Source organism: Procambarus clarkii, unplaced genomic scaffold, assembly GCF_040958095.1.
Source record: "Procambarus clarkii isolate CNS0578487 unplaced genomic scaffold, FALCON_Pclarkii_2.0 HiC_scaffold_100, whole genome shotgun sequence".
Classification (NCBI taxonomy): domain Eukaryota; kingdom Metazoa; phylum Arthropoda; class Malacostraca; order Decapoda; family Cambaridae; genus Procambarus; species Procambarus clarkii.
Window position 1 is genome coordinate 3519600 of NW_027189133.1, and position 21184 is coordinate 3540783.

At 41.0% G+C, this 21184-nt stretch overlaps 1 protein-coding gene across 1 annotated transcript in view; it reads right to left on the minus strand.

Moving 5' to 3' along the window:
- LOC138360198 (PE-PGRS family protein PE_PGRS16-like) overlaps positions 1-9927 on the minus strand; it is a 36026-nt gene extending 26099 nt beyond the window's left edge. Inside the window, exons 1-2 of the mRNA XM_069320142.1 lie at positions 9381-9927; positions 7026-7423 (exon numbers count right to left, since the gene is read on the minus strand). Of these exons, the coding sequence (XP_069176243.1) occupies positions 7026-7423; positions 9381-9927 (945 nt within the window). The remainder of the gene's footprint in view (positions 1-7025; positions 7424-9380) is intronic.
- Positions 9928-21184: the final 11257 nt, after the last annotated feature.

The window sequence follows — 21184 nt, forward strand, 5'->3', positions numbered from 1 at the left end:
AGAGATGAGGGCGGCGACGTCGTCAGTCAATTCAGTGATGACAGCAGTGATAGCGACACAGAAACATTAACTGGAGAAGGCAGTCGACCCGCACCAGCATATATGATTCATTAACGATCTTCACGAAAGCGTTCAAGTAAAGTACTTGAGTGATAATATACTGCGTAACAGTGCTTATGTCATGCAACTTACAGAGAACATTCACTCACGGACCATCCCGAGTTTCTCAGTAATCAGGGGACTGCTGTCATCACCAGATGTTACTGACGACACCAAACACCAGGTTGGTGCGGCTCTTTCCATCGTAGAGTCACTAATTAACACATTGTGGAAGTGGGACGAGGACAACAATGGGACCACCAATCCCAAGGAGGAACGACACCAAGACGATGGCTGCTGCTGGCACAAGGACCATTAGGTTTCTCAGTTGGAACATCCGTAGCATCAACAAAAGATTGAATGATCTAATTGCACATGTTACCAGTAACAACATAGATATAATTGCTATACAGGGACCCTACACGTCCAACATGATAAACAAAACTCTACCAAAAATCAGAGGGTATGCATCCTATACTAACAGCAATGCCACAGGCCTACTATCATACATCAGAAGTGATTTACCACACACTCTTTTGAGCACGTCACACAATGTACACACACAGTACCATCACTTTCATGTACAAACTGCAGCAGGTCACTTCTCATTCCTCAACGTATATGCCAGAAGCCAGAAACTCAATGTAACATTGCTCCCAGATCTAGACAATCATGGGACAATATACATGGGAGATTTTAATGCTAGACATATTACGCTGGGAGACAGTACTAACAACGATAATGGATGCAAATTTATCAAATATGTTTATGACAACAGATTAACCGTGTATACTACGGATACCCAAACTCATTTATTGGGAGGCAGACTTGATTATGTAATGGGTAATATATTACCTTGTGCAATAGTATGGAATGTTCGTTAGTAAATCACTTGGTTAGTGATCACTATGCAGTTTCTGCTTCCTATGAAGTACAGTGTGATGTACCTAATAGACATCAGAGACGGAAAATGAATATTGCATATGGTTTGCACGACCACTTTATTAATTGTATTTCAAAATGGTATCATTATTACGAAATAACGAATGTACAAGCCTTCTCCATAGATCTCGTTGATACAATTACTACCTACTACGACACATGGGTGTGTTGGGAAACAAGCCGTAAGCCTAGCAGAATTGGGCAACACCTACCACCACCCAAGTGGGTCCTTGACCCCGTATTTGTTAAACAACATTAACGAGTAAAGCAGCTTGGAGATACATACGAAAGAACCAAAGCACAAGGAGACTTGCATGCATTTCTAGTTGCAAATAGAGAGAGGTGAGAGACATGAGCAACGTTATACGTAATAAACATCGGGAAGAGTTCCTACAAAGTATAAATGAGCAAACAACACTTGTTGAAGTTTGGGAAAAGGTACGAAAAATCTCTAGAAGCAACCCCAATCAAACCACTGCACCACAGCCCACTAGAACAAGCAAACATTCTCCTTGATCAATGGGCACTAACATCAAGCTACAACTCATTCCCAATTAACATACAGCACAAACTTAATGACACACGCCCCAACAGACAACGAACCATCAATCTTGCCTGTACAGCTGTCGACGTGTCGGACCTTAATGATGTAACTGAATGGGAATTAAATCATGCACTAAAATTGGGCAAATCAACTGCTCCTGGAGAGGATGGTATTACTTACAGTCTACTGAGATTAGTCTCATAAGTACCAGGTAATCCACTTTTAGTGTTGTACAGAATGAGTTTAAGTGAGGGAGTATTACCTGATGCTTGGACAAAGAGTGTCATTGTTCCCATCCCCAAACCACACTCAGATAATTATAGACCCATATCTCTAACATCGTGTGTTTGCAAAGTGCTTGAACGTATTGTTCTTAACCGACTCATGAATCGTATACAGGGGCACCTGTCACCCCCAACTGTGGGAACCGACCTGTGAGATTTATATTTATTTAATTTATATGAATTTATATTTACGTTAATTTATATACTTCGATAGCAATTTATATAATGTTAAGTGGACTGTATTTCTGCAATAATCTCATAATCTCACAAATCGATCCTCTACACATTAGGGGGGGGGGTTTATTAGTTTATATATATATGCAGCCAATCAAACTACAGTATTAACTACATACATTGAAAAGGTTCCTTATCTTATAGTACAGCAGGTTAGTCCACCAGGTATAACTAGGGTGTAGACACCAAATTATCCTCTTTGAGGTAGCTTCCTCACCCAGTAACTGGTGCACAAAGTCTTCCATCCTCGTCTTGACCTGTCAAAAGTGCGCTAGCTGTGAAGCCAGAATCCTATATATGACAAGCTATATCAGAGAAAACACTATACAGTACATAGAACATGAAGACCTGGCTTAATTACCTTTAGTTTGAGGCGATTTCGCGATCTAACCGGGTCACCCTATATCCTGACATTAATGGCCATAAATGAATGATAAACGGGTTTCGGATAGACACTTAACTTGAATTTGTAGACAGCGTGTTGACAATGGTACACTTCTGGTTTCCATAACACTACGTCCAAGTAAAATTAACAGGAGCCGAATTTGCTCCTGTGTGAGCCTCTGGTCTCAATATACAATGGCTGTTTAACACTCCATACTATTGACGTTACTGGCCGACATTGTCCAGAATGATAGGAGCCGAATTTGCTCCACACGTCTCGGAGGTGACACAACAATGGCTCCCTCCTTCCTCCCCTCTGACGCCTGGCTTACATTGTCCAGATTTCAGAACGTGATAGAAGGGTCACATTTACTCTACTTTAATATTGATAATTAAGTTAATTTATATAAGATGTTTTTATGATGGTAAAGTCCAAAGACTAATGTATTTAAGAATAATTCCCAGCAGAATAGCTGGTGAATTATAATAGTATGTGGTGATGATATCCCGTTTTCTTTAAACGGTAATTCCACTACAAGTTACGTTTTCTATGGGTAACTTGTTGGTAATACAGCAGAAATTATTATCTGTCTGTATGATATATTAAATGGTGTCGGATTTTCCGACACCAACTGTTTGGATTTATGCCTGGGCTCAGTACACAACACTGTTTTTCTGAGTACTTCGCACATATTGAAGCTTCCCCTCAAACAGTCTTCATCGACCTAGCTGCAGCTTTTGATACAGCAAACAGAGAAATCATACTGGAACAGCTTGTCGAGCTGGGAATACAAGGAAAATTACTAAAATGGATAAAGGGCTATTTGTCTAATCGAACAGCATATGTTTTGTTTAATGGTGTTAAAAGCATAGAGAGCAAACATTTGATCTGGGAACTCCACAAGGAGGGGGGTCCTCAGCCCCTTGTTGTTCAACGTTCTGATGCATAAACATATTAAAGATCTTCCAACTAATAATGAAGACTGTCATTTGTTATGCTGCTGATATAATTTTACAGGCTGCCCCCGAGCCTAGAATGCAAGTTCTGCTCGATGCTTTTGCTACTAGAGCTGAGGAATGTGGCCTCCTTATCTCTGTACAGAAAACTCGTGCCCTCATTCCATGTGGTATTCCACCACCCAATTATCATATAGATTGGCGAGCACTTGAGAACTGCGAGTCTTACAGATAATACCTTGGTGTCCCCATTAACGACCCTGGGTACCTTTCTTCTCTCAAGAGGAGACTGTGGGAGAGATTAAAGCCCTTGCGGGTCTTGTTGGTGTCAATCATGGAATTAACGTGAGACTTGCTAGAATGTTTTATGTAACATTTATACGCTCTGTGATTGACTATAATGCTCTACATCTCACACTGTATACTGACAAAGAGCTGAAATCTCTTGAAACCTTGCAAAATTAAGCTATACGTCTCATCCTTGGGGCTCCAAAGTCCACGAGAATACTTAATATGAGAGCAGAGTTAAAATTTCCTACCATATGTGACAGAATTTTGTCTATTAGCACAGTTTTCGGCGTGAAGGTATTGAGTAGATCTAGACAACACATGAAGTTTCAAGCTAAACTTTCTAATATACTGCAGTCACCTGAGGTCTATAGAAGAAGAACGAAATCTGATTATATATTTTGGTTCTACAAGGTAGCCAACTCCAAAATATTAAATATGTACCCAACTCAATTAATGATTAATTAACCAATTACTCCATGGGATAACTGGGATCTATCAATTGATTTTGTAAATGCGCCCAAGAAAGATAGTGTGCACTCTACATTATTAAAACAGTTAACACTTAAAAGCATCACTGAAAGTGCTCAGAGTATGGGTAACGATGTGTATCAGTGCTATACCGACGGCTCTGTAGAAGAAGGGGGACGATGTACCGGATGTGCATGCAATATATTTGAACAATCACGGTCAGCTGACTGGGTCCACCCGTCAGGTGGCGGGCACAACCTCGTGCCTCTGGCAACATGATCAGCTGATACCTCTAACTGTTAGAACGTCTTGACTTCCCCACGCCTCTAGCAATGTAATCAGCTGGGTGCTTCAGAGTTCGTTGCTGGCTCTTTGCACACCAGCTACCACATCCAGGATCACTAACATCCCCACCTTAATGCTCACACGCACCAACTCATGCCTAAATGAGTTCTTGGCTCCTAGCCTAATATTCTGTCACTTAGACAATAAAATGATGAGTAGAAATATTCACAACCTATAAAATATTTTAGCTCCCCTAGATCAAAAGGGGTAAAGGGAGGGACAATTATCTACCTTATTTCACTCCAACCACGAAGTTGACTCGTCCTCTGTTGAGGGATGTTGAGGTTCCTGGTCCTGGCATCTGCTCTGTCGACGACTAGTTCCCACCACACACACAGGTTCCTCCGTCGCCGTCGTGGTAACGCGTCCTCACCGTGCTAATTCCCAACAGGTACTGCCTTCCTCCTCCTCTTCTCTGGGGTACTGGAGCAGGTACCTCCGTCGTCGTCCTCCACTCTCTCTGGCACTGCCAACACCTCGCAGTCCAGCACAGCTTCCCCTCGCCTCACTGCCAGTAGATTTGACCCGGCCGTAGCTACTCGCTTGATGTACAATACGTGGTCGTCTGGGCGTCCCAGACGTCAACAGCCCAACGTTCCCTCTGCTGTAGACTCTTGACAGAGCTCTTGGCTCTCTAATCCAGTCCGTCCTTTCCTCTGGGCACTCCACGGAAGTTGGTTGGCTTCTCAGACTGTCTGCAAAATCGAAGCGGAGCTTAAATCTACTGGTAACGGCTCTCTAGATCCGGAGATCGCTCGAGCGCGTCTTCCCTCTATGACGGCTCGTGACGTACTCTTCCCGCCCAGGCGCCAGCCGCCCCGAGCCCTCCGCCTCGTGACGTCACACCGCCCGAGGGTTCTCGTCATTGGTCACTTCTGGCACGTGACCTCACCTGGCCAATCAGGTGCCGGGAAGCGTCAGGGCGTCTTGGCGGGAAACAGGATGACTCTACACAGTCCTGTGCCTCAAAAGGCGTAAGCCCCCTTGCATTATGAAACTTAGCTGGCCATTTTATAGCCAGCTTAATTGCGCTCCATGCTTTCCCACACATGAAAATGTTCCCTGAACATCAGAGAATACTTAGGGTACGGAGATATGATTCTTCTAAGTTGGGAAGGAAGAAATATAGGGGTGGACACTGTCATGGCTGCTAAAGAAAACAGATTTGAAATTAAATTCCTATGGATACCATCACATGTTGGCATCTCAAGGCATGACACTGTTGATAAGCTTGCAAAGACAGCCTGTAGAAAATCAGTGGTAGAAATTGATATGGGTGTTTCATTAGCAGTGACAAAGAAAATACTTAAACAAATGTCTAATGAAGATCTCATCGACCTAACAAATTCACAAAAACCAGAAAGTTGTAGCATTAAATATTATGATAGATATCGTGAGGAGACAGTCACATATGGGACTAATAGAACAAGAACCCGGCAATGTGATATTATAGTGGCTAGAATACGACTGGGATATAGACGTATCTGGCAGCTTTCTCAAAACCCAAATGTCAAGTACACAATGTGTCAACTTTGTGAAAGAGAAAACATGCACTCTCTTGAACATTATATTGTAGAATGTCCCATATTGACTGACTTTCGCCCTTCTGGGCTAAGGTATGCTGAACTGTGTAATTACTATATGAGTACTGGAACAATTGATGATATATTGGACTTGTACCCTAGATTGACCATGTAATATATCAATTATACAATGTATGTATATAATGTGACTATATAACCTGAGCTTGTAAAAGCACCTTAATCACCTATAGTGATTAAGTGCTTAATTGCACACTAGTTTCTCTATCAGCTATCTCACCCTGTCAGAGTAAAAGAGACAAATGTATGTGAATGCATGTGTGTGTATATGTATATGTATGTGTATAAAGGATATATGAAAGCTGATCAGAATTACATTTCACCTTTGTAAATGCACATTAATGACACTAAGTAAAAGACACATCTAACACTTTATGTAGGGCATACGTAAATCTGTGGATCTATGTATTTACGTATGTAGGTTAGCTTAGCATTTTAAAAGCACCGTATCACCTTCTGTGGTTGATTGTTCAATAAACCCTTGAACTATATGTTTAACACATCTCTAACCCTGTCCATGGAGGACAGAAGAAAATGTATATATGCTGGTTAGCATTGTAACTGTATGGCCACGTCAGTGGTGGAAAATAAAAATAATAAAAAAAAAATTGCATCACCACCATCGATTTCACCACCACCAGCCATGGCATCACCGCCAGCCATGGCATCACCACCAGCCATGGCGTCAACACCAGCCATGGCATCACCGCCAGCCATGGCATCACCACCAGCCATGGATACACTTCCAGCCATGGCGTCACCACCAGCCATGTCGTCACCACTAGCCATGGCGTCACCACCAGCCTTGGCGTCACCACCAGACATTGAATTACCACCAGCCATGGCGTCACCACCAGCCATGTCGTCACCACTAGCCATGGCGTCACCACCAGCCTTGGCGTCACCACCAGCCATGGCGTCACCACCAGTAATGGCATCACGACCTGCTATGGCCTCACGACCAGCCAAGGCGTCATCACCATCCATGTCGTCACCACCAGACATGGCGTCACCACCAGACAAAGCGTCACCACCTGCCATGTCGTCATCACCAGCCATGTTGTCACCACCAGACTTGGCGACACCACCTGCCATGTCGTCACCATTAGCCATGTCGTCATCACCAGCCATGTCGTCACCACCAGACTTGGCGACACCACCTGCCATGTCGTCGCCAGCAGCCATAACATCATCACCAGACATTGCGACCCCAACAGCCATGGCCTCGCCACATACCATGGCATCGTCATCACCAGACAAGGCGTCACCACCAACTGTTGTGGATTGGGACTTTTAACTCAACTCTATTAATATTTAATTAAGAATTCGAAATACTCGAAGGACCACCCACTTTTGAGAAAAGAGGGAAAACAAATAAATGGATTATAAGACACTGTGGTACCAGTGCCTATGGATGTTAGATTATTTGGTAATTATTTGAAGAGCATGAATGGACTGTAATAATAATTAATTGAGAGTTTAAATCCTCAAACTTCAACAATGGGGGGTATTACTAGAAATAATATATATCTAGGATAATGACTGGTGCTGGTTCGATACCAGTTGGTTAATTACATCAATACACATTATAGAATCAGAAATTAAATGTAGATTCAATATGATGATAATATAGTAAGAATATTAAGCCTATTAAATAAATTGTCAAATCATAGGAAATTATATATGAAACATTGCTACACACTGAGAAACAAAATATTAGATTTATGTAATTTCTCTTAGAATATTATATGTATAAGAAATGTAAATACATAATAGAAATAATATTAGCATCAGTCAAAGAAATCTACGAAAGAGAGACAGTAAGGCTTAGTTGTAAGAAGACTTCACTAAACCCGTTTCACTGTTCGAATACTCGTAGACGTGATCACATTGCCCAAATAATGGATGATACACCAGTAGGGAATGTCGTGTGTAGAGGAAGAATTGCTCTGCTTGTCCTCACCAACACGCTGTAATCACAAAAATGTTATAGAATTTGACTGGGCTAGAGATTTATTCCACTATTCATTAAAATTTGAGAATTACGTGGAAAGAAACGAACATGAGTGTTTTGGTCGGTAAATGACATAACGACGAGCTACCTACAGTAATAATTTATGAGATAGTGCACTACACATAAAACATACATAACGTAGGCTTGTAGGCACATTTACAGTCGCCGATATCACGTCAATTAGTCCCTGACGTTCACTGCTGTTGAAGGTCAAATTCGGGGACGCGATTATCTTCTCAGAAACGAGAATATACAGTACGAAGCACTGTACGACCACGTATTATATCTGCAATGGCTGCCGCTTGTAAATCTGTGTGTACTCGTGGCGGAGCCGTGTGCCGAAAAGCCACCTCCCCCATACCCAGAGGTCCGAACACGCATGCACAAGGACGCTCATAGCGATCTCGAGCTTAAACCAATTTGGTTTACTAGTAATTATTGAGGGAAATAAAGGAGTGCGATTTAAACTATCGTCACCAGTAAATATGTTGAATAATAATATCTCTTCTCGCAAGGCAATTGCGAGAAGAGGTATTCGCATAATTCACGAAATAAATACTTCTTTCATAATGAACAATAATTTTAGAAAGAAAGGACAATTAACTGAACTCTATAAATCTCTAACATTCGTGGAAGACTTCATGTTTCAGTCTGCTATCGACGCTTGGTGTCAAGATGGCTGGGTAATTTCTATCTAAATCATGCCTGATTTAGCATATCATGCCTGATATACCAACGATTTTAATTCTACGTGTTAGTGTTATTAGTAAATGTTAATATAAGGAGTTGAGAGGAGATTCTTCACCACCAGCAATGGCCTCACCACCAGCCATGTTGTCATCACCAGCCATGGCGTCACCTCCAGCCCTGGAGTCATCCCCAGTCATGGCATAATCCCCAATTATGGCGTCACCACCAGACAGAGTAACCACCAGTCATTACGTCACCACAAGCCTTTGCATCACCATCAGCTATTGCGGCACCACCAGCCATGGCATCGTCACCACCAGCCATTGCATTGTCACCACCAGCCAATGCATCGTCACCACCAGCCATGGCGTTACCACCAGCCATGGCGTCACCACCAGCCATTGCATCGTCACCACCAGCCATTGCATCGTCACCACCAGCCATGGCGTCACCAACAGCCATGGCATCACCACAAGCCATGGCACCACCACCACCAGCCATGGCATCACCACCAGCCATGGCATCACCTCCAGCCATGGCATCACCTCCAGCAATAGCATCACCACCAGCCGTTGCATCACCACCAGCCATAGAGTCACAACCAGCCATGGCGCCATCACCCTTAATGGTGTCACCACCAGCCATGGCGTCACCACCAGCCATGGCACCACCACCACCAGCCATGGCATCACCACCAGCCATGGCATCACCTCCAGCAATAGCATCACCACCAGCCGTTGCATCACCACCAGCCATAGCATCACCACCAGCCGTTGCATCACCACCAGCCATAGAGTCACAACCAGCCATGGCACCAGCCATGGCATCACCACCAGCCATGGCATCACCTCCAGCAATAGCATCACCACCAGCCGTTGCATCACCACCAGCCATAGAGTCACAACCAGCCATGGCGCCATCACCCTTAATGGCGTCACCACCAGCCATGGCGTCACCACCAGCCATAGCATCATCACCAGCAATGAAGTCACCATCAGACATGGTGTCACCACTAGCCATTGTGTCACCACCAGGTATGGTGTCATCACCAGCTATGGTGTCACCACCTGCCATTGCGTCACCACCAGGTATGGCGTCATTACCAGCCATGGCATCAACCACCAGCTATGGTATCGTCAACACCAGCCATGCAATCGTCACCACCAGCAATGGCATCGTCACCACCAACCATGATATCATCGCTACCAGCCATGGAATCGTGACCACCAGCTATTGCATCGTGACCACCAGAGAGGATCAACAACAACCCCAGTCTGTCCCACCAACATTGGTCCACCCAGGATGGACCCCAGGATGGACGGACCCCACTGGACCCCAGGTCGCTTCTCAAAGACCCATGGGAGAAAAAAGAAAGAAGAGGAGGAGGGAGGGAAGGGAGTTATCAGGGGAAAGCGCCGAACCATTACGATTATATAGCACGTGGAAGGGATCAGGATAAGGTTTTGGGATGGGACGGGTGGAAAGAATGGTGCCCAACCACTTGTACGGTTGGGGATTGAACGCCGACCTGCATGAAGCGAGACCGTCGCTGTACCGCCCAGCTCAAGTGGTAGGGCTAGAAGAGGAGGAGAAGTTAAGGCCAAGCTAGGACACGATGCCTAGTGTCCCTTCTTGGTGTCAGCATCATTGCATGGAGCGTAATTGCAAGACTGAATCGTTTGCCTTAATTGGCCGCCGCTCCAGCAAGCATGTTGCTCTGTTGAATGATTCCCCCCCTGTGTCGTGCAAACATGATGTAGCTGTCTGAAGTGGCTCTCTGAAGGAGGCGTGCTGGAGCAACAGGGAGGCTGAGAATAGAATGGATTCTACGGTGCCAACTACATGGAGGTTTCGAAACTTGCAGTTCCCTTTATGCTGTGAAGAACCCCAAGATACGGTCATCATGGTGACGGACGTACGGCCAATTCAAGATCAGTTGGGACAACCGAATTCCACGGTCCTGTGCGCAGTGCAAGAAGTACAGTTTCCACGGCGTTGTTGTGCGTCAACGACGGAGAGGCGACTGATGCAGTTGTGTTGATGAAAGGCGTCACAGGAATATCTACAAGACCAAGCAGTTATATCGCCCAACCAGAGACAACTGATGTCGGTCGTACTTGTAGGCCCCTCCTAACCACTGCATACTCCGCCTCCATGCAGGTCGCACATCAAACCTGTGTCAGGTTAGGTTAGGGTCAGTAAGTTTCATGTCTTTGAACTGTAACCTGGGGCTGGTCCTCTCCCCGAGTTCGGTTGAGATGATATATCTGCACAGCTGCTCTAACAAGGTGGTCCTTTATAGACTTACCTCGCCTCCAGGCGGTCATGGGAGGGTTTTGTGGGAATTTTACCCAGGATGGATGTTCACTGTACGTTTCCCTCGTCCATGTCCATACTTCCTGGAGTTTTGTCTTAAGCTGTGCTGCAAGGGAGGGGAAGAAAAGGGTTGGAAGAATCCATCTCTTGTCTTCCACTTCTTGGTTCTAGGTCTGTGTAGCTCTGCCCTTGTTTTTCTCTGAGTTTTCCCTGGGCCGCATGTATTATTGTCTCTGGGTAAACAAAAATATTTTTTTCAAACAAAAACAAAACAAAACAAACTGGGTAAAAAAACATATTTGTCTCTGTGTAAACATAAAAACATATTTTGTCAAACAAAAACATATTTTTGTTTGTTAGATTAGGATGATGAAAAATTGTTTACCTAGGATGTAATTTTTTTTATAAAGTTTTCCCACCCAGCTTATTGGCATTAGCAGTGTTGCAAAAACTTTATTAAGGGGGGAAAGGGAGATGTAACACCGTAAAGTTGTTTTGTATTTAATATATATATAGAACAGGAGTCCAAGGGGTTGTCATAGCCAGGGAGTGGTAATGGGGGACGAACTCCCATGACCTATAAAATGCTCCTATACGGCATGCGTCTTCAATAGCCTCTGACAACCAAGTCTAACTCCTGGTCTGCATGGGTGGCTTAGTCTTTAAGTTCGGCGGAACTGCTTTTACCGACAGGAGAACGGGCGAGGGCGTGCCTCTGGCGCCTTAAAAACAGCTGCTCCGGGTAGATGGGACTCGATAGCCTGGGAAGGTAGCCCATCTAGGGAAACAAAAACCCTGATTTTAAACATCCGCTACCTTGCGGCCATACCCCTTTTTGGGAAAGGCTTCAGGAGTCAACCTCGAGGAAAAACCCAGAGTTGGATCCTCTAAGGCAGTTCGTTGTTGACGTCGACCTCGTTCTGGCAGCTCCTGCAACGTTGCTGCAACCATGTGTATTGGCATTTGCCTTTCTATTGGATAATTTCAGCAACGTGGAGAGGAGGGACCTGCTGCATGGGTAACAGCTTCTCCTTCAAATCTACCTACCCAGGCTTTGCTCCCTGTCAGGGCGCAACTCCATAGTCTTCCGAGACTGAAGGATGCCTACTACTACTAGAACAAGGAGTCACAGACAAGATGTCAGGTTGGCGGCCCCTAGTAATTAAGAAACTCTCACCTCTACGTGTTAATGACCACCAAGTGACCAAGGTCAGGTCATGGGAAGTTGACCTGGTCTCCGCTAATCTCATAATTGCAGGCAGATAGCCGGGGAAGACCTTCAAACATGCTGCCAATTTAAGGTGTGGCTTGGTAGAGTGCCTGGGGCTATCTACTTGTGGGCAGAGTTAGCTAGTTGGTCCCCAATATATACCAGGGTATTGTACACAGAGATAGACAGAGAGACAGGAGACAGGAGAACAGCCAGCAGAGCAGAACCGAGAGGCTGTCAGCCAGACGGGGAGGACAGTCTCTGTCAACTGCAGTCCCCCCCCCCCCCCATCTCAAGCCAGCTATAGGCAGACACTTGGTGAGTTGATCATGAAAGGTGACGTAGTCGTGTTTACTAGTGTTGTGTGACAATCAGGGGGAAGACGGCTGTAATGGTCTCGAATTCTGGTGTAGTGACTCACTTGGTACATTAATAATGAGCCTTCAGTTCGATTGCTGGAATTCTGATATTTATCATGCTAAATAAATAATTGATTCATTTACTTTTAATTTTACATTAATTGTGTTCCCAAGTTCTTGGAATTTATAATATATGCAAAATAGAGTGTAGAGTACTCTTTAGTTAAAGAATCTTGTCTGGAACATGATTCCAGTTAAATCATGCTAATGATGACCTGTTGATACATTTTAGAGAATTTTGTGATACCGACAAGTTCCATTCCTTGTCTTGTATATAATGGTCTTGAATGGATGGTGGCAGTCTACCTTCTACTATCTGCTTTTCTACTTCTACCTCTACCACTATTTCCTATTCATCTCCGTACCCTCTCTCCCACTCTCTCTTTTACCTGACTACACTCCTCCCTCCTCCCGCCTAGTCCTCCCTTCTCCCTCACCCCAAACCGTCACTAATTACTGTTTTATTCATCTCTTTCCTTTCCTTTCTCTGATTTGTTTGTTTCAGTGAATTACTCTAGAGTTCTCTTGAGTCATGGGTACCTGATCAGGTTACAATGCCTTGTGGTCTTGACACCTAGGTAATCAAATACCTAGGTCACCAGGTGATGAATTAGAGAGCTGCAGTAGGGACTCTGGGGGGAGCTTTAGATTAGCTAACTGGCAGGGGGGGGGGGAATAATGAACAAAAGAGAGCTATTTCCCCCACTCCCCTGTTAGAATAGTTAAATAGGGGTGGAATAATGGACATGATGGAGCTATTTCCCCCACCCCGTGTTACAACCTTCCATGGTGTCAGTAGTAGGGATGGAGGCTAAAGAGGATTTTTTTGTCTTGGAAAAAAATCCCATTTAGCGCTTCATGGTTTTCAGGTGAATTTGGGCCATCACAGATTTGGAATTAAAGAATTCTTATGAGCAAAATAATTTCTGAGATTTTAGACGTTTGTTAAGAGTTCATATGATGAAAATAAGATCTTAGAAGTTTGTTAAGAGTTCCTATGGGAGAAATTAAAAAATCCCATTTTTGCATGTCATGGTTTTCAGGTGAATTTGGGCAGACACTGATTTGGAATTAGGGAATTCTTATGAGAAAAATAATTTCATAGAATTTTGTTAAGAGTTCATAAGAGAAAAATAATTTCTGAGATCTTAGAAGTTTGTTAAGAGTTCTTATTGGAGAAATTCAAATTTTTCAGAGTTCAGTTTTAAGAAAATATTTCAGAGTTTCAAATAATCATAGAAGTTTATTTATATGTTTATGACCAAATTTTGTAAAAAGACCATTTTCAGAGAATATTGTCTTAGACGTTTTGTTATGGAAAACAGTATCATAATCATGACTTTAAGTTTTATAACCATTTACGGCTGTTTCACCTGTAAAAATACCGAAATTATCAGAGTCCTATTGTTAACCTAAATTCTTCAGAGTCCACTTTGTTAACAAAATTCTTCAGAGTCCAGTTTGTGCCTGAAAATATTCAGAGTCCAGTTTGTGCCTGAAAATATTCAGAGTCCAGTTTATCCCTGAAAATAATCACAGTCAAGTCTTACCCTGAAAATTAACAGAGTCCACTTTGTGCCCAAAAATATTCAGAGTCCACTCTGTGAGCAAAATTAGTCAGAGTCTGTTTGTAGACAGAAATTCGCCAGAGTCCAGTAAAGACCAAAAATTCATCAGAGTCCACTTTGTGCCAAAAATATTCAGAGTCAAGTTCATGATCAAAATTAATCAGAGCCCAATTGAAGACCAAAATTTGTTAGAGATCACATTTTCGCTACTAATAGCCCAATTTCCACGAAATTTAAACAGACATATTTCAGACGTAGTGAAATATATGAAGTCAGTAAGCAAGTTCTAGCTCCTGTCTCCCTCCATAGTTCCCTCTCGTATCTTCGTTAATACCTATTCAATTTCCCTGAAACTTATATCCTCTGTATATCAGACACATTAAATAAGATCAAGTCAGTTACTGAGCTCCAAATCATGTCCTGTACCTAAGTTCAATGTTCATCAAATTAATTCAGATCAAGTCCCTCTCCAGTCTATCAAAGTAAACATCATGGCCTTTAATACCCTTTTTGTACTCAGCTATGTAATATTCACACGGTCATAAAACACCTTTACCTTCAATACCTTTTGTTTACCCAAGTAAGCAATAATCACACGGTCAAAATCTTACCATACCCTTTCCCTCCCTTACCTTCTCATCCCCAACTTATCCTAACCCTCAATAATCGTACTGTATTTGCATATTTTCTCTATATTCACTGTGTTCTTCGCATTCTTTTCCATGTTTTGTGTGTTCACTCCATGTTCTACAAATGTTCACGGCGCGCTCAGTTCATATTTTTTTCACCAGTTTCTCAATTTTTCTCTGTTTTCTACCATTTTCCCCGTATGTTCACTATGTTCTTTGTCACGTTTTCATGTACGTCATATGTTCTCTGTACAACTTTTATAGTCAATATTCATGTTCTCAATGTTCTTAGCTTGTTCTTCACATTTTCAGTGCTCATTTTTTTGTATTCCCTATGTTCCTTATCATGTCTTCATGTTCTCTGTAAGTTCATATTCCCTGCATGTTCACTGTGTTCATCAACTTTTTTTACATGTTTTCTGTGTTCCCCGTATGTTCACTGTGTTCATTCCCTTACTTAGTCTCAATTTTTTATGTTCTTTGTTTCTTTAAGCCAATTGTTTCTTCCATTCACTAACTAGTTCTTTGTCAAATATTATCAACCGCAATACAGTTCCCCCAACCAATTTAGTCACCCAGTTTTATTTGCAAAACTATGTCAAAGTAATTCTCGTAGTTAACTTAATATTTCTTACCATCATCGTTCTTAACTAAAGTAATCTTTCTCTTAGCTAAAAAAAGTAAAAGGAAACCTTCCAATACTGTTCATAACTAACTTTATCCATCGTCCAGTAACTGAAAATAGTCTTGTTCATCATTTCTTAACAGCCATTATGTTTCGTCAAGTAAGAAAAAATAGCTAAAGATATCTTTCATCGCTGCTGTTAACTGACATTATACTTTGTGGAGCGCAAAAAATAGTCTCCGTCATCATATTTTCTTGTCTTTCCTCAACTAAAAATAGTCAAATGGAACATCGTTCTACACTTTTGTAACTAACAGTATACTTCAATGAGTAAGAAAAATAGTCAAAGACACTCTTCGAGACATCAAAGACTTACTCATTTCATCAATGTTGCACTCAAAGACATCCTTTGAGACATCAAAGACACTCCTTGAAACATCAAAGACACTCTTTGAGACACCAAAGTTACTCTTCGAGACATCAAGGCCACACTCAGATACACCCAAACTACTCTTCGTCCATCAAAGTTATTCTCAGAGATATCTAAAGTTATACTCAGAGACTTCTAAAGTTAATCTCGGTCATCAAAGTTAATCTCTAAGTCTCCTTCGTTATTCAGTGAAGCTAACTGAGACATCCTCATTCAATAAAGCTGTCCTCAGAGCCATCAAAAAGTTAAATACTGTCATCAAGTTAATCTCTAAGTATCCTTTCGTACATCAGAGAAGCTTTCTAAGATATCTTTGTTCATCAAAGTTATTCTCAGAGACATCTAAAGTTATTCTCAGAGACATCTAAAGTTATTTTCGGAGACACCAGAGTCATCAAAACTTATTCTCAGAGGTACCAAAAGTTATTCTCATAGTCATCATAGGTGTTGCCAGAGTCATCAAAGGTATTCTCAGAGTCATCTAAGGTAATCTCTAACTCACTCTCGTTCATCAAAAGTTGTTCTATATGACATCAAAGTCATCAAAAGTTATTCTCTGAGCTATCAAAAATACTGCTCATGTTCTCAAAAGTCGTCAAAGATATTCTCAGCGTCATCAAAGGTAATCTCTAACTCACATTCGTTCGTCATAATCATTCTCTAAGTCATCAAAGTTGTTCTCTAAGACATCAAAGTCATTTTCAGAGTCATCAACAGTTATTCTTAGTCATCAAATGTAATTTCTAAGTCACTTTCATTTATCAAAGTTATTCTCGAAGTCGTGAAAGTTATTCTCAGAGACATTAAAATTAATCTCAGTCATCGAAAAGTTAATCCCACTCATCAAATGCTATTTTCTAAGTAACCTTTCGTTCATCAGAGAAGCTTTCTAAGACATCTTCATTCATCAAAGTTGTTCTCTACATCATAAAAGTTATTCGCTAAGTAACCTTTCGTTCGTCAGAGAAGCTTTCTAATATATCAAAGTTGTTCTCTAAGACATCAAAGTTATTTTCAGAGTCACCTTCGTTAATCAAAGAAACTCTCCTTCTTCCAACAAGTTAATTTTAAGACATCTTGAGTCATAAAATTTCTCTCCAAAATATAACTAGTTCAGCTTTTCATATTAAACCTGCACTTCTTTTAAAATATATTTTTTTAGACACTTTACCTTTAAAACTGTTCTCTGTACAACACTGCTTAAACCTACCTAACCTATCCTCCCCACCCAATGTTACTTACTTACCTAACATAACGTTCCTAAACCTAACCTAGCTTACATAACCTAACCTAACTAACCCTTATCCTTACTTAACTTAACCTAACCTAACTTACCCTACCTAACCTAATTTAACTAACCCAACCTAACCTAACTTGCATAACCTATCCTATCTTACCCAACATAACCTAACCTAAACTAACTTAACTAACCTAACCTAACTTGCTTAACCTAACCTAACTTACCCAACCTAACCTAACCTAACTTAGCTTGCATAACCAAACCTAACCTAACTTGCATAACCTAACCATACCTAACATATCCTAACTTACCCACCCTAACCTAACTTAACTAACCAAACCTAACCTAACATAACTTACCTAAAATATCATACCTAACCTAACTTACCTATCCTAACTTAACTTACCTAACCTAACTTACATAACCTAACTTACCCTTCCTAACTTAACTAACCCAACCTAACTTGCATAACCTAACCTAACTTAACTAACCTACCCTAACTTGCATAACCTAACCTAACTTACCCAACCTAACCTAACGTAACTTACCCAACCTAACGTAACTTACTTAACCTATCATTCCTAACCTAACCTAGCTTGTATAACCTAACCTAACTTACCTACCCTAACTTACCTAACCTAACCTAACTTAAATATCCTAACTTAACTAACCTAACTTAACTTACCTATCCTAACTTAACTAACCTAACTTACCTTACCTTACCTAACCTACCTTAACCTAACCTTACTTACCTAACCTAGCTTACATACCCTATCTTACCTAACCTATCTTAACCTAACCTAACTTACCTAACCTAACCTACATAACCTAGCTTACCTACCCTAACTTACCTAACCTAGCTTACATAATCTATCCTAACCTAACTTACCTAACCTAACGTACCTTACCTAACCTTGCCTAACTTAACCTAACCTAACTTACCTAACCTATCATTGTCAAACTTAACCTAACCTAACTTGCATAATCTAACTTAACGTAACCTAACTTAAAGTAAATTACCTAACGTAACCTTACATACCCAAACTGACGTAACCTAACTCACCTAGTCCAACCAGACATTACCTAACTTATATAATTATTCCTGCGTATCTTTTGTGTTTTGTCAATCAATGTCGCATATTTATTTGATCATTTCAATAGTTAATTTTTCAAATGATCATTTATGCATTTCATGTGCTATTTGTTAAAGATTGGGTATTTAAGCATTTCAAAGAATTTTTGTTATATATGGGCATTTGTTCCTTTCAATTGTTATTTTTCTCAAATGGTGGTTTACGCATTTCAAGTGCTATTTGTTAAAGATTGGGTGTTTAAGCATTTCAAAGGATTTTTGTTATATATGGGCATTTACTCGTTTCAGGGGTTAATTTCTCAAATGGTCATTTATGCATTTCAAGAGTTATTTGTTAAAGTTTATCATGTTGCTCATAAGTTATATTTATTATGTTATAATTGTTCTTATTCTTCCACCCCTTAACCTAACCTCTTTAATCTCAGTGTATTCATTATGTTGGATATCATTTGTTCTTATTCCCCAACCCTTTAACCTAACCTTTCAGATGAAGTTTATTGTGTTTTGACGTATTTGTTGAATATATTATCCTTTTCCTAACCTTTCAGATGTAGTTTCTCCTTTTTGTATATTTTACCCAAACCCACCATACCACCTAACCTTTCTTCCTTCTTTAACTTTGTTTCTCCTACACCTTCTCTCCCCCTTTTTCTCTATCTGCATCCTTCTAACCCCCTTTTTCTCTATATCTTCCTCCTATCCCCCCTTTTCTCTCTCTCTCTCTTCCTCCCCCTCTGTCTCACTCATTTGCTCCAATGCTCTTATTTTTCTCAAATTCAGGTCTTAATGCTCCCATGCTCTCACTCTCTCTTATTCACTTATTTTTTTCTCATATTCAAGTCTTAGTGCTCCAATGCTCTCACACTATCTCATTCTCTCTCTTCTTTGATCCCATGCTCTCACACTCTCATTCTCTCTTCTATGATCCCATGCTCTCACTCTCGTGCTCTCTTTTTTTTTCCTAATTTCAAGTCTTAGTAGATCTGTCTCTTTACTACTGTACTTATATTATTACTAAGATAAAGAATGAACTTATATGTGAAAACAAAGTAAAAGAAGGAAGGAAGGTTAAGTGGGATGGTGGGTTAGGGTAAAATATACAAAAAGGTAAAACAAAACTACATCTGAAAGGTTAGGAAAAGGATAATATATTCAAGAAATACGTCAAAAAACAATAAACTACATCTGAAAGGTTAGGTTAAAGGGTTGGGGAATAAGAACAAATGATATACAACATAATGAATACACCAAGATTAAAGAGGTTAGGTTAAGGGGTGGAAGAATAAGAACAATTATAACATAATAAATACAACTTATGAGCAACGTGATAAACTTTAACAAATAACTCTTGAAATGCAAAAATGACCATTTGAGAAATTAACCCTTGAAACGAGTAAATGCCCATATATAACAAAAATCCTTTGAAATGCTTAAACACCCAATCTTTAACAAATAACCCTTGATATGCAAAATGACCATTTGAGAAATTAACCCTTGAAACAAGTAAAATGCCAATATATGTAACAAAAATCCTTTGAAATGCTTAAACACCCAATCTATAACAAATAGCACTTGTAATGCGTAAACCACCATTTGAGAAAAATAACAATTGAAACGAACAAATGCCCATATATAACAAAAATCCTTTGAAATTATTAAATACCCAATCTTTTACAAATAGCACTTGAAATACTATTGAAAATGCTGTGAGGAAAACGCCTTGTTAAATGTATTCCTGTGTGTATCTTGAGGTTATCTTGAGAGGATTTCGGGGCGTTAGTGTCCCCGCGGCCCGGTCCTCGACCAGGACTCCACCCCCAGGAAGCAGCCCGTGACAGCTGACTAACACCCAGGTACCTATTTACTGCTAGGTAACAGGGGCATAGGGTGAAAGAAACTCTGCCCATTGTTTCTCGCCGGCGCCCGGGATCGAACCCGGGACCACAGGATCACAGTCCAGCGTGCTGTCCGCTCGGCTCCCTTGTATGTATAAATTTGTGACTTGTGCACTAGGCTGTTTCCCTTACTCCTTTTACTCCCTAGACAACATTGTAAGGACCACCACCACCAAATTCTCACTAGCTCCCTATGACAACAAAAACGTATCACTACTGATAACATCAGTAAGACACCCCCGTGATACAATTGGGTAGCCTGTCTGGGAGCACCTCACATATTGAGCAGCCTGATCGAAAGCCTAATAAAAGTGGATAGCCTGTAGGTGTAACCTGATATAAAAATTGTGTAGCTTATTTTTTCACTTTAACTTTTGTAGAAATTTAGAATATTTTTAATATTGGTATAATATGAATATGTACTTTATTACTTATTTATGTACATTTTATTAATCTTTATGAAAAGTGTTTTAAGAAATTTTTGTGTGTGGTCTCGAGTGCAAAAAATTTACCAGTTTTTTTTTTTTTTTTTTTTTTGAGATATATACAAGATTTGTTACATTCTTGTACAGCCACTACTACGCGTAGCGTTTCGGGCAAGTCCTTAATCCTATGGTCCCTGGAATACGATCCCCTGCCGCGAAGAATCGTTTTTTCATCCAAGTACACATTTTACTGTTGCGTTAAACAGAGGCTACAGTTAAGGAATTGCGCCCAGTAAATCCTCCCCGGCCAGGATACGAACCCATGACATAGCGCTCGCGGAACGCCAGGAGAGTGTCTTACCACTACACCACGGAGACTGCATTTGACAGGGCAGTCAAGTGAACTCAGCATTGTCCTTATCAGTTTTCAAAACAAATTCTCAGCCTAAAAAGAGAAAGGTGGTGCAGAATTATAAATTTG